This window comes from Podarcis vaucheri (assembly GCF_965113315.1).
Source record: "Podarcis vaucheri genome assembly, chromosome: 5".
In the NCBI taxonomy this organism is placed as follows: domain Eukaryota; kingdom Metazoa; phylum Chordata; class Lepidosauria; order Squamata; family Lacertidae; genus Podarcis; species Podarcis vaucheri.
Window position 1 is genome coordinate 52,733,148 of NC_138763.1, and position 14,375 is coordinate 52,747,522.

A 14,375-nucleotide genomic window follows, 5' to 3' on the forward strand; every position below is an offset into this window, starting at 1 on the left:
CAGCAGTATGCTTTCCTTTCCCCAAAGCATCTTTAAAGTAGTATGCAGCTAATGACTTTCCATGATATAATGTTTGCTAAAGGGGTGAGAATGCCAAGTAAACTGCTTCTGCTTCTTCTGTCAGAGGTTGCAGCTTAAATTATTTTTAAAGGTAAAGGTAAAGGTACCCCTGCCCGAGCGGGCCAGTCTTGACAGACTCTGGGGTTTGTGCGCCCATCTCACATCTATAGGCCGGGGGCCAGCGCTGTCCGGAGACACTTCCGGGTCACGTGGCCAGCGTGACAACGCTGCTCTGGCGAGCCAGAGCCGCACACGGAACGCCGTTTACCTTCCCGCTGGTAAGCGGTACCTATTTATCTACTTGCCCCCGGGGGTGCTTTCGAACTGCTAGGTTGGCAGGCGCTGGGACCGAGCAGCGGGAGCGCACCCCGCCGCGGGGATTCGAACCGCCGACCTTCCGATCAGCAAGCCCTAGGCGCTGAGGCTTTAACCCACAGCGCCACCCGCGTCCCGTTAAATTATTTTTAGCAGGATGCAATTATTTTTGCTAAGCAGACCAGTGCCCCAGAAAGCACATTGCATGATAATCATCTATCTTGTGGCTCAGAATGTAGGTAGAAATCCTTTGTTCTCTTGGGGGTAATTGTTGATTAGAAGCTTGTCATAAATATATATATGAGAAAGTGAGAAGTTAGAAGACATATGTAGCATTAGAAAGCTTTAGCTGGCTACCTCAGAAGGCTTAAGTTAAAACTCTGAACTAGGTTTTAGGTAACAATGACTTTAAAGACTGATGCACTATATAGTGGTACCTCGGTTTAAGTACTTAATTTGTTCCGGAGGTCCGTTCTTAACCTGAAACTGTTCTTAACCGGAAGCACCACTTTAGCTAATGGGGCCTCCTACTGCTGCCGTGCCACCGGAGCACAATTTCTGTTCTCATCCTGAAGCAAAGTTCTTAACCCGAGGTACTATTTCTGGGTTAGTGGAGTCTGTAACCTGAACCTATGTATCCTGAAGTGTATGTAACCCGAGGTACCACTGTATTAAAGTGGTTCTCCCTGACCATAAATTGCCAGTGTGTTGCCCTTCTTTATTCTGTTTACAGTTTATGATAGGCTAGCTCTGTTTGTTCAACATATTCATGAATACGGGAGGAAGAAGCCCCGTTTGCCATGTTTATTTGAAATTGTTAACCAAGCCTATGTGTATGCAAGCACCCTGCATGGACAGGCTCTGTTTATATGTGATCAGGTACTTCTGCCGAATGCAGGGTCCTGAACACACAGAAGCAGGCTGAGTTTCAAATGAACATGTGGCTGTTTAATAGACAGAGTCAGCATATGAGATGAATAAGGCTTACATGGTGCTTAGTACAGTACTGTACAGTGTACAGATAAAGTGCCCAGATAAAGACTTTCTTTTGAGCATCTGTATTTGTGGCATAAGTCCTATTTTTATTGTGTCTTTTCTTACTGGGATTGTTGATTAGCCTGAATATAATATAAGTTTGCCTTGCTTCAGAGCACCAGCTGGATGTGTAAGAATGCTGCCTCTCTTTCCAAGTAGTATGGGTGACATAAAATATGCAAGATTTTCTCTGTGCAGGCTTATTTTCAGTTATGAAATCAGGAAAATGTTTGTATTTGCCTTTGAACCTCATGTCAGCCAAATCTTTTCTGCTTGCTTTTAGTGCAGTTGCTTGAAAGAGCAGTAACAATGATTACTTGATCAATGTAGGAAGATGCATTTTCCAAATTCCTAGAAAGACAACCAACTTATGTTAGCTTTTGCTGTTTCTTCTCAATTCCCATCTTCCAGAAAGAGAATCAATATGGCTTCATAATGGGGATGCAGTTATTACTTTATTTAGAAGATGGATGTTTCCCTTTTTTCATAGTGATTGAAAGTAGCTTCTGAGTTTTAAAAAATGTAATTATTAAATAGAATCACACTATTATTAATAAAACCGCTACTTTGATAATACAATAAGTGCCTTGTTATGCTTCATATATTTTGAGCTAGATTGCCATTTCTCAAGTTTTATCAAATCATCAAATCTTTCTGCACTATTAGATTTCTGTTCTTCCATCCATCCATCCATCCTTCCCCAGGCTAGAGACCTGTTAGGGCATTTCTTCCAGTTCTTGTTCTCACTGTACTGTACGCTGCTTCTATACCCCGCCCCCCAGGAAAGCTGCTTCCTCCACTTTTAGTACCTTCATCCCCAGAATCACAGCGTCCCCTTGGCATCCCCTTGATACAGGGAAAGATCACGATAATCAGAGGTAACTGAATCTGCAGCAGTCAGGGATTCTGCTTATCTCTGTTCATGCATCCTTCGCAATACAATATGACATCACCTCACTCTAATTTCACTCTGTTCAGATAGATAGACTTTTATTATGAAAATAAATAGCTGAAAATGAAAATTATGTGCTTTTGTGTTTGCTGTTAGTACAAGTCAGTCAGGCCTTGAACTTCATGATACGCTCACTGAGCCTGATTAGGCCTATTTAGGTGAGAGTGTGTGTTACAGCAACTGCTGCTTCAGAAAGAAAGGTTGACCTCATAGCAAGTACTCTGTAGCTTTTATGTGCCCAGCATCACCTATTCTTTTGAGGTTCAGATGTTGAGATTCAAGCAGGTAGAGAAGAATTTGGGAATTAAAAGGATGATACCTTGCAGATCATTGGGTGAATGCCAGTATATAAAGGGACAATATGTTTCAGTGTACTCATGGTGCGTGGCATGCATCAGCATTTTAGTGACAGAACACACACCTTGAGTGATTTAGAAGACTGTTGGGGCCTCTGCATCATCAGCACTTTGGGAGCTTTTTACATATGCCAAAGGTAAAGGTAAAGGGATCCCTGACAGTTAAGTCCAGTCGCGAACGACTCTGGGGTTACGGCGCTCATCTTGCTTTACAGGCCAAGAGAGCTGGCGTTTGTCCGCTCCGCAGACAGTTTTTCTGGGCCATGAGGCCAGTATGGCTAAGCCACTTCTGGTGAAACGGAACACTGACACCAGAGCAGCATACGGAAACGCCATTTACCTTCCCGACGGAGCGGTACCTATTAATCTACTTTTGCTGTGCTTTCGAACTGCTAGGTTGGCAGGAGCTGGGACCAAGCAACGGGAGCTCACCCCATCGCGGGGATTCAAACCACTGACCTTTTGATTGGCAAGCCCAAGGCTAAGTAGTTTAGACCACAGTGCCACCCGCGTCCCATACATATGCCAAAGGATGGTTCAAATGTTACTCCCTACACATGTATGTCACCACCCATATGGCCTTTCCCACAACCTATATAGGATCATTGTCTTACCAAATTTAAAGGATTTTTTTGTGGTGTTGGTTTTCTTTGCAAACTTGCTCATGTACTGGTATGTGCTCAATTTCCATAGACTTTATGCAAGGTTATAATTCTATTTAATTGAGAGTGATGGCTGAGATAGCTGCTTATCTAATTCCCCCTAATTGTAATGTTTCTATAGCTGTCTAATAGAGTTTTTTATGACCATTGTTTCCTTGGTTCCAAGAATATTTTAAACATGCTTATCAATTTAAGTTGTCTTAGGAGAGAATCCTATCAGATACCTTCATATTTGTCATTTATAGGACATTGTTCGCTTACAACACATACAAAGCTGGGAGTACTGTACAGTAGTTTGAGCTGAGTTTCTACTGGCTTGTTTGAGATACAGCAGAATACTATTAGATTTTCATTGATTTCTGCTGGAGATAAATTATTTAAGGAATGGAGAAGTGTGCTTGGATACTGTCAGCACTTCATTTAGTCCATATATCAGGTGCTGAAACTTGACCTATTTTGTTATATGAACCTTCACTTGTGCAGTGCTGGGCTTTTTTGGTAATGTTTATAGTGGTTATATTCTGAGAACACTGGAATTTTTGTCCTTTCCATGTTTTTGAAAGCTCATGTTGTAGTGCACCTACTACCTTGCTACTGCTTTAAGGAGATGTTTCTATTGCAAGTAATTTGTATATGAATCTAATAATACACATTATGCTTTTTGAAATTAATTGTTTTATATGTATGTTTGTCTATCTATACCTATATATATTTATACCTATATCTAACCTCAGCTAAAACCATATAGCTGAGTTCATACAGTTCATACAGTCAAATTCTCCTATACAGTGGTACCTCGAACTACAAACCCCTCAGGTTACAAATGCTTCAGGTTACAAACTCTGCTAACCTGGAAGAGTTACCTCGAGTTGAGAACTTTGCCCCAGGATGAGAACGGAAATTGTGTGCCGGTGGCACAGCAGCAGCAAGAGGCCCCATTAGCAAAAGCATGCCTCTAGTTAAGAACAGTTTCAGGTTAAAAACGGACCTCCGGAACGAATTAAGTTTGTAACTAGAGGTACCACTGCATTTGAGTACCCCTGTGGTGGATGGGGAGTACAGTGGTGCCTCGCAAGACGAAATTAATTCGTTCCGCAAGTTTTTTCTTCTTGCGAGTTTTTCGTCTTGCGAAGCACGGTTTCCCATAGGAATGCATTGAAAATCAATTAATGCGTTCCTAGGGAAACCGCCTTCAGACCAGGTCCGGGGACAGTCTGTCCCCCGACCTCTTCTGAAGGCTGGGGGGGGGGGGGAACAAGGGCTTTTCTTCCCACTGCCAGCCTTTAGAAGGCTGTTCTGAAGGCTGGCGGTGGGAAGAAAAGCCCTTCTTCCCACCTCCCGCCCCGCAAGCTCCGGGGACAGGAGGGCTTTGCTGCCGACCGCCAGCATTTTAAAAGCCCCTGCTGTCCCGGGGCGATTTTAAAATGCTGGCGGGCGGGAGCGAAGCCTCCGCTGTCCCGGGGAGATTTTAAAATGCTGGCGGGCGGGAGCGAACGCTTCGCTCCCGCCCGCCAGCATTTTAAGATCGCCCGGGACAGCAGAGAAGTCTCTGCTGTCCCGGGGATATTTTAAAATGCTGCGATTGATTATATAAACTTGCAGCCATGTTTCTATTTTATGTAAGGAAATGCACATTCTGTTTATTAACATAATACAGGAATGGGTTAAATGTTTTTGTCAATCTCTTACAGGCCTTCCATTATAATAATGGTCTTGTAACCAGAATATTTGATTTACACATGATGATAGAATTATTGTTGCATAAAATTTAAAGTAACCTTGTACATAATGAAAATAAAAAAAATCCTTCCAGTAGCACCTTAAAGACCAACTAAGTTAGTTCTTGGTATGAGCTTTCGTGTGCATGCACACTTCTTCAGATACACTGAAACAGAAGTTGCCAGATCCTTCTATATAGTGAGAAGGTGGGGAGGGGTATTACTCAGAAGGGTGGTGGGAATGGGAGATTGGCAGGTAGCTGAGATGAGCCTGTTGACTGCAATGGGTCTTACAGGAAAAGGCAAGGGGTGAGAAGGTGAAAAATGGCTTAGTCATGTATAATGAGATAAGAATCCAATGTCTTTGTTCAGACCAGGTCTCTCCATGGTTTTAAGTTTGGTAATGAGTTGCAATTCAGCAGCTTCTCTTTCCAGTCTATTTCTGAAATTCCTTTGTAGTAAAACAGCTACTTTGAGATCTTGTATAGAATGTCTTGGGAGATTGAAGTGTTCTCCTACTGGTTTTCCTGTTTTGTGATTCTTGATGTCAGATTTATGTCCTTATTTGGCGTAAGGTTTGGCCTGTTTGTCCAATATAGAGAGCTGAAGGACACTGTTGGCATTTGATGGCATACACAATGTTAGACGATGAGCAATTAAATAGTCCCGAGATGGTATGTGTGATGTTGTTGGGGCCAGTAATGGTGTTGTCCGGATGTATGTGGCAGCAAAGTTGGCATCTGGGTTTATTCCAGGCTCTGGTGCCAGTGTCTGTGTTAAGTCTGGTTGTAGTATTATTGTGGGTTAGGAGTTGTTTAAGATTGGGTGGCTGTCTGTAGGCAATGAAAGGTCTTCCTCCCAGAGCTTGAGAAAGAGAACTGTCATTGTCCAGGACATGTACATAATGGTGAGATAAAAAAAAATTAGAAAAAGTATTTGGTTATTTCAAATAACTAGCCTTTTTATCACGTCCAATAGGGTATATGTAATTTTATCAATGGTAATTATTTGCAGCTTGTACAGGGATGGCTTTGAAGATTGGCATGCATATTCCAGAAAGAACTAAGCCAAGCGCTTGAAACCAGTGAGGCAGAGTAGCAAGTGAAGAAAAACATGATTGTGTTCTCTCTCTCTCTCTCTCTCTCTCTCTCTCTCTCTCTGTGTGTGTGTGTTGGGGTCCAAAATTATTTTCAATGTTGGGGTCCAAAATCTTGAGGGCAATAGCTATTGATTAGAACTTTCTATTGCATTTGTCCCAATAGAGAACTAGCACTACTATATTAAAAACAGTTCCCACCGTCTGTAAAATTGTACTGTCCAGAAGTTTAAATATAAAAAAACACAGTGCTGTTTTATTTAAGAGAAGTAAAAATAAAATATGTTTTAATTTATAGGGTTGCTATAGTTGTTGAGCAATTTTCGATCGACCATAACATTCTTCTGGACCGTCTTGAGGGGCTGGGAGCTGTGGGCACTGTCATACAGTGGTTCCGCTCCTTCCTCCTGGGCTGTGTTCAGAAAGTGGTGGTGGGGGATGAGTGTTCAGACCCCTGGGCTCTCACTTGTGGGGTGCCTCAGGGTTCTGTCCTCTCCCCCATGCTTTTCAACATTTACATGCAGCCGCTGGGAGAGATCATCAGGAGGTTTGGGCTGGGTGTTCATCAGTATGCGGATGATACCCAGCTCTACCTCTCTTTTAAATCAGAATCAGTGAAGGCGGTGAAGGTCCTGTGTGAGTGTCTGGAAGCGGTTGGAGGACGGATGGCGGCTAACAGATTGAGGTTGAATCCTGACAAGACAGAAGTACTGTTTTTGGGGGACAGGAGGCGGGCAGGTGTGGAGGATTCCCTGGTCCTGAATGGGGTAACTGTGCCCCTGAAGGACCAGGTGCGCAGCCTGGGAGTCATTTTGGACTCACAGCTGTCCATGGAGGCACAGGTCAAATCTGTATCCAGGGCAGCTGTTTACCAGCTCCATCTGGTACGTAGGCTGAGATCCTATCTGCCTGCAGACTGTCTCGCCAGAGCGGTACATGCTCTGGTTATCTCCCGCTTGGACTACTGCAATGCGCTCTACGTGGGGCTACCTTTGAAGGTGACCTGGAAACTACAACTAATCCAGAATGCGGCAGCTAGACTGGTGACTGGGAGCGGCCGCCAAGACCATATAACACCGGTCTTGAAAGACCTACATTGGCTCCCAGTACGTTTCCGAGCACAATTCAAAGTGTTGGTGCTGACCTTTAAAGCCCTAAACGGCCTCGGTCCAGTATATCTGAAGGAGCATCTCCTCCCCCATCGTTCTGCCCGGACACTGAGGTCCAGCTCCGAGGGCCTTCTGGCTGTTCCCTCACTGCGAGAGGCCAAGTTACAGGGAACCAGGCAGAGGGCCCTCTCGGTAGTGGCGCCTGCCCTGTGGAACGCCCTCCCATCAGATGTCAAAGCGATAAACATCTACCTGACATTCAGAAGACATCTGAAGGCAGCCCTGTTCAGGGAAGTTTTTAATATGTGACATTTTAGTGTATCTTTCATCTTTGTTGGAAGCCGCCCAGAGTGGCTGGGGAAACCCAGCCAGATGGGCGGGGTACAAATAATAAATTATTATTATTATTATTATTATTATTATTATTATTATTATTATTATTATTTGCTTAAGATCCACATTCCGCCTTTGAAATACCAGTAATGTCTGGGAAAGTCCAGATGTATGGCAGCCCTAATTAACCTTACCTATTACATAAATCAGGGATGGGGAACCTGTGTCCCTCCAGATATTGTTAAGTTCCAACTCCTAACGTCCTTTGCCATGGTCCAAACTGAATGAATGCCACAACTTTACTAGTGTCCAGTGGAGTTACAACTTCTAACTCTTTAAAGCAGGTTAACCCTGCCAAGCTGCCCAGTTTGACAACCAAGACCATTTCCCCCAGCTGGTGGGTGGTAGGACAGTGTTAAATCCTGCATTGGTTGTACAGCCAAGGCAACAGGTTTTAACACACACACACACACACACACACGGCATCAGCCGATAAGCAGGGTTTAAACTGTGCTCAGTTTGGCAGAATTCTATGCAGATGCCTGCTAAAACAAATATTGTTCCTTGTAGCAGGGAATTCTGATGCAAACTCATTCCTTTTTCATGATGAGGTTTGCATTGAAATCTTGATTAAATGATGTGCTTTCGAACAAATGAAGGGCTTGCTAAAAAGAAAGATCCTGCCCACCTGTCACGTCCAATGATCTAGCTGGCTTTTAATATATTCCTGTCTGTTTAACCATGGACACTGTAATGAATTTCTATAGTATTCCATATTTTCCAGAACCATTTTTATATTTTGCTTGCTGAGCTGCTTTGGTGTGTTGGTACCCACAATGAGCCCTCAGAGGCAGGTTGGGAATTCATTACAAGTTTTCTTAAAGGAGTAATTCTGTTTTGATACTTTGCAATAGTCTTCTGTTTAAGTGACTTTTTTTATTTCATTAGTCGTTCACCAGCAGTATTAAACTTCTGTCAAAAATAATTGCTTATCTGTCTTTATTCATCCTTTGCGACTGCAGCTGTCTCAATGCAGTACTGATTTGACAGTCAACTTATCTTTTTTCTTTGCACCAGCTTCATGAGAACAGTATCTTTCTATTGCCTATATGTAATTGTTTAAATTTACCTTGGCTGGTAAAGTATCCTCAGGTAAATAAAAAGCAAAATATTACTCTATGGAAATATTTATGATTGACCAACCAGACCATTCCCCCCCCCCCCCCGCTTGTAAAGTAAATATTTTGAAGAATTTTTCTTCTCACACAAAAACAAATATTTACCATTTGCAGGCCTTTGTCAGTATAGTATAGTATAAAAAGTAATACTGTGCACTTCTCAAAGTATTCTATGCTAATGCTATACATGGTGAGTCTCTTCTAAGGGTGCTGCCTTGTTGATTTCACCCATAGGAGCAATTCCTTTTATATGGGAGTGGTGGGGAAATGAGACAGCATGCAGACAATATATGAGTTTATTTACTATAACTAAGGTTTCAAATAGTGTCACAAATGATACACTGGTGGTGTATTTTAATTTATGCATTGGTAATTATTTTGGATTGATTACTTCCACATGCTCTATTGCTCTTGAAAATTATATAGAAGCTTCATATGCCTCAAAATACTGCTACCTGTCTCAGGAGAGGAAATGGAACTTCAGCATTCTTTAATGCTTTACAATGGTATCTTGTCATATTTCAGATATTATGCAAAGTGTTGATTTTGATTTATAAATTGTTTGGGTCCAATGCATATTTGGGCTTACTGTCACTTCAGCTCCTCCACTTAATCAGAAAATGTTTTGTTTTTTTTAATTATACCAGCTGCCACCAGACTAAATCTTGAATCTTAACACCATCATTCTTTACATCTTTATTGTTCCTCTGCTACCATTTATTTCACACCTTTATTCATTTTACACATAGCATATCAAGTATTGGCAAAGAGAGGAAGGATTCATACTTAAAAGTTCAAGACAAATAACGTATTAAATATGATTTATAATATAATGTGTTTACTTATAGGTTGACCCCTTCACTCTTCATCAGTTGTCAGCCACTGCTGCCACCACATCTGTCTTCCTTCCGTCTCTTCTTATCCATGCTCATCTTCTTCATAGTGTTCCTAATGCAATTCCAAATGCTCTTTGGCCATATAATTATGGACCAATTTGTTTGAAAGGGATGTGCACTAAATGACCACTGGTTGTATTTATATGCCACACTAAACATGGTTTTAACATGGCTTGCACAAGCAGGAATAAGTGGCACGCTTCCCTATCTCTTTCTCCTTGCATGTGACTGAGACAAGGGTTTGGAAGTCTCTGTGTTTGGTTACTCATGGTTTTTGTTGTTGCATGGACCAACAGTTATAATTTAACTGTGGTTAGTTTAAACCAAGCTGTCTTCAAACTTTGGTTTCTAATGGCTTGTTTAACTAACCATTGATAATATTAATTCTGAGTCTAAACCATAATTCTGAGTCTGGGCAACATGGCAAGTAGGGGTTAACCAAAAGCAGAAGTGAGAAATTTTGAATGTCTCCCAGCCATATAGGAGGGTTTCTGTAACAGAGCCTAAGGCACACTGTGGTTGTTCCTGTTCATGCACATCACACTAAACCATATTTTAGCAGGACACATGATAATGGCCATTGAAGATAGGTCAATACTAAGACCACCCACCTTAGTTTATTCCACAATACACACTTTTTTAGGGGATTCGATGCATGATAGACCTGTTCAGATATTTTTCACCTTTTATTTTAATATTATTTTATTATATTTTTATTATTGCACTACAAGTCAATTTAGGGCAAGCAGCTGAGAAATATTAACAAGAGGAATGTAGGAAATATTTTTATGTCAATTAAGTTTGTGTTTTTGAAACACATTTTTACTCAAGTTAAATATATATTTATATATAGGTATGTTCTTAAGGAGAGGAAAATACATGGGCTTATAAGGCTAATTATTCCTGGTTTATTCTTTTGTAGGTTAACTGAACCTTCTGGATATTTAACAGATGGACCAATAAATTATAAATACAAAACTAAATGTACATGGTTAATTGAAGGATAGTAAGTATATATTTTACATTAATATCTTCTGGCAAACCAAGGCTGGGGATTTGGTGGCCCTCCAAATTTGTTGGACTCCTATAAGTACCAGCCTGCATGGCCAGTTATAAGGGATGATGGGAATTGTAATTGAACAACATCTGGAGGACTGGTTCTCCAACACTGTAATAAACTAGGCTTTTAACTTCAGAGCATAGTTTTATGCAAAGAGTATTGTTCTGTGTAACATTTCCCCTTGATAAACAATTACTAATGTTTGCTCTAAAGTTTCACTATCTCCTGGTGAATTTCCAAATCAGGACACTTCCTATTCCAGCTTAATTTTGAAAACGGGAATAGGGAAGCTTTGCATTGAACGTTGAATCAGAAAAGCATCATGGACCAGGAGGGCTTAACACTAATGTTTGTTGCATGCCTGGGTCCAGCTTGAAGTATGAATGCCATGCCCGCCTCAGGCTTACCTTGCAGCAGAGGCTGGGTAGTCACCTGTCATGTTAAATTTCTTTCAGTTCCCCACAGTTTCTGAAATAGATGCTGTGTTGGGTGTTTTGGGCAATTTTAACATAGTGGACAGTTTCCTAGACCAGGCTGCCGCCACCATGCAATCCTGCAGTTAGAGAACAGGTGGTTGAGAGAGCAAAACAGGTGTCAGTACCAGTGTGCCAGGCCAAGGATGCCAGGTACTGGTGCCAGCTCCATGCATATCCTTAATCTGAAAATGGCTTTTATTGATTTAGCTGCTTCCGAACCACAGTTAATGGATGTGTTACACTTGAAATTTACCATGCACTGAAATTAATATACTTAAAGATGAAAATTGCAATAACTGATTACTCATTTCTAATACTTTTGATTTCTGTTTTATGGGAACAAGCCTTTTGCCCCTACACTTCCTCTTCGTTCTCTCCCCATACATTCTCTGCTTGAAATTTGAACCTGGTTACCTGAGAGTAAGCCCCACTGATATCTGTGAGACTGACATTTGAATTGCTATGTATACAATTTTATTATTAGTTTCTTAAATAATAGTTTCCCAAAATGTCTGAACTGGGAAGCTATGGTTTTAGGTTTCTCCCTCAGCTATGGATTCATATCCACATTTGGAGGGGGTCTTTGAACCACAGCTAACCAGTTCATGGAAAACTGTGGTTTAAAAAACTAACATAACTTTTTCTGAAGCTAGCTACAGAAAGTTGAGAAAAAGAGAAATGGGAAGACAGACATGCTGAGTTGCCCCCAACATGGGGCTGGGCTGGGCTGTTGCACATGCATGATGTCACATACATGCTGCTCCCCAACCTGGTCAGACCAACTTGGCCGGACAGTTCCCCACCCCCTCCATCACCAGCCACCTTTTTTTTGTTCGCTGCCGCAAGGTCAAGGCCACCTCGGCAAGCCCTCTTCCTCCTCCTTAAGGCCCATCAGGATCACCAAGCACCTTTCCCCAGGCAGTCGTGAAAGGAACGTGCTAGTACAAAGACACTTTGCACTGGTGCATCCCTGGTGGAGATCGCCAGAACGGTTTCCTTGTAGGTGCCCTGGAAATCCTGAAAGGGACACGCCAGCACAAAGACATTTCACACTGGTATGTCCCTGGCGGAGATTGACAGAGCACTTTCCTGGGAGGCACCCTGGCTTGTCAAAGGGATGCACCAGTGCAAAGACGCTTTGCCCTGGCACATTCCTTTGAGTAGTGCCGTGGAATTGGGTGGTGGGTGGGCTCTTCCTTGATAATATCGGGGCTGGTCCCCTGGCCCTCCCAATGGTGCCCCTGTGGAAGGACGACATGTAGCTACATAGCTTGTTCTCAGGTTGATAAACTCTGACTTACTTAAGATAGTGAATTAACAGCATTTTCTTATATACCGGTACTTACAAGTAAGATAGTGTTTACTGTTAATCAGTATGTAAATATAATAATTTGAGGTTTATTGATTTGTTTTTGTTTTTATGTATTTTGCGTTTTTTATCTTGTTTTTATGTTCTGAACCACCCTAAGATATACGGATGATGGACAGTATACAAATTTAATAAAAAATAATAATTAATAACAGTAATGCTGTACCTACAAAACTGTTGCCTTCATGCACAATTATAAGTAAGAAGGCTTACAGTTGGATTTGAAAATAATACTTGCCTTTTTCATACTACTTTATTGCATCCTTATATTTATTTACATTGTATTATAAGTTACGCTATTTCTGAACAGGCTAACGGTCTTGCTGTTTTTTTCTTCTCTTCTAGTCCTAATTCAGTTTTAAGACTAAGATTTAATCATTTTGCCACAGAATGTAGTTGGGACCATATGTATGTTTACGATGGAGATTCAATATATGCACCTTTAATAGCAGTATTTAGGTAAGTACTTTAGCTTAATAGCTTCTATTACAATTTTATGAAAATCTTTGTGTGAATGGAAATTTAGCATTACAGTTTAAATTTGCTGTAGGACAGGTGGGTGTGGCTTGGCCAAAACGGCCTTGCAGGCCAAATGAGGAACACTGCTGGGCCCAATTAGGCCCGGGGACTAGTGGTTCTCCACCATGGATTGGCATGTTCAGTTTTTAATCAGTCCTTGAGTAAACCCAAGTTCTTAAAAGTTTACCACATTTGACTTTTCTATGCATCCCATCTTGCACAGTTCTTCCACCCCTAAATATAATTATGAACATGGTTATTTTTATTGGTTTCAAGTCAGCTCAGTACATTTTGAAACAAACAGATTGAAACTAAAAGTTCCTTCACTCTTTTTCTATTCTTTCAACATGAACTTGGTTCCAAGCATTTCACACTTAATGTAGGAAGGAGTAAATATTGCTTTCTACATACTGTATTTTTCACCCTATAGGATGCACCGGCCCATAGGACGCACCTAGTTTTTTTGGGGGGAAATCAAGGGAAAATTTTTTATTTCCCCCCCAGGTTTGCGCAGCCATCCCCAAGCTAGAAGAGGGAGACGGAGCGCTCTGTTTCCCTCTTCTGCCTTCAGGGACAGCCTCTCTAGCCTCCGTGGGGCAGCGGTTTGCCCCGCTGTCCCCCGAGCTTATGGGGCTGGCGATGGGGAGAAGCAAGCTTGGTTCTCTCCCCCCCCCGCCAGCCTTCAGATCAGGTCGGGGAATAGCGGGGTGGCGGCGCTCCGCCTCCCCACTATCCCCCGAGCTTGAGGGCTGCAGGCTGCTGCCCGCAAGCCTTGCGAGCCCGCGGGACCTCCCGCCAGGCTTGCAAGGCTTGCGGATAGCTTCCTGAAGCCTGGAGAGTAAGAGGGGTCGGTGCGCACCGACCCCTCTCACTCTCCAGGCTTCAGCGAAAGCCTGCATTCGCCCCATAGGACGCACACACATTTCCCCTTCATTTTTGGAGGGGAAAAAGTGCGTCCTATAGGGCAAAAAATACGGTACTTTAATTTATCATGCAATCTTTTCACACCAATAGCTATTTTACAAACTAGTATTTTTTGAAATGTTTTGAAGAATTTTCCTAATATAGTATTTAAATTGCAGTGCATAGAAATCTGAGACAGGCTCTTTTAATTAAGAAAAAAGACACAGTCCCATTAAGAATGCATGAATTTCTGTATTTTTTACACTCTGCTTCAATCAGGGCAATGGAATGAAATTCTGGAATGTTTCCAAATTGTACTGAGCACCTACTGAATTATT

At 42.0% G+C, this 14,375-nt stretch overlaps 1 protein-coding gene across 3 annotated transcripts in view; it reads left to right on the plus strand.

Annotated features, from left to right (window-relative positions):
• ATRNL1 (attractin like 1) overlaps positions 1-14,375 on the plus strand; it is a 524,570-nt gene that overhangs the window by 46,964 nt on the left and 463,231 nt on the right. For all 3 annotated transcript variants that reach the window (XM_082222558.1, XM_082222560.1, XM_082222559.1), the window contains exons 2-3: positions 10,633-10,716; positions 12,961-13,074. In XM_082222558.1, coding sequence (XP_082078684.1) covers positions 10,633-10,716; positions 12,961-13,074 — 198 coding nt within the window. The remainder of the gene's footprint in view (positions 1-10,632; positions 10,717-12,960; positions 13,075-14,375) is intronic.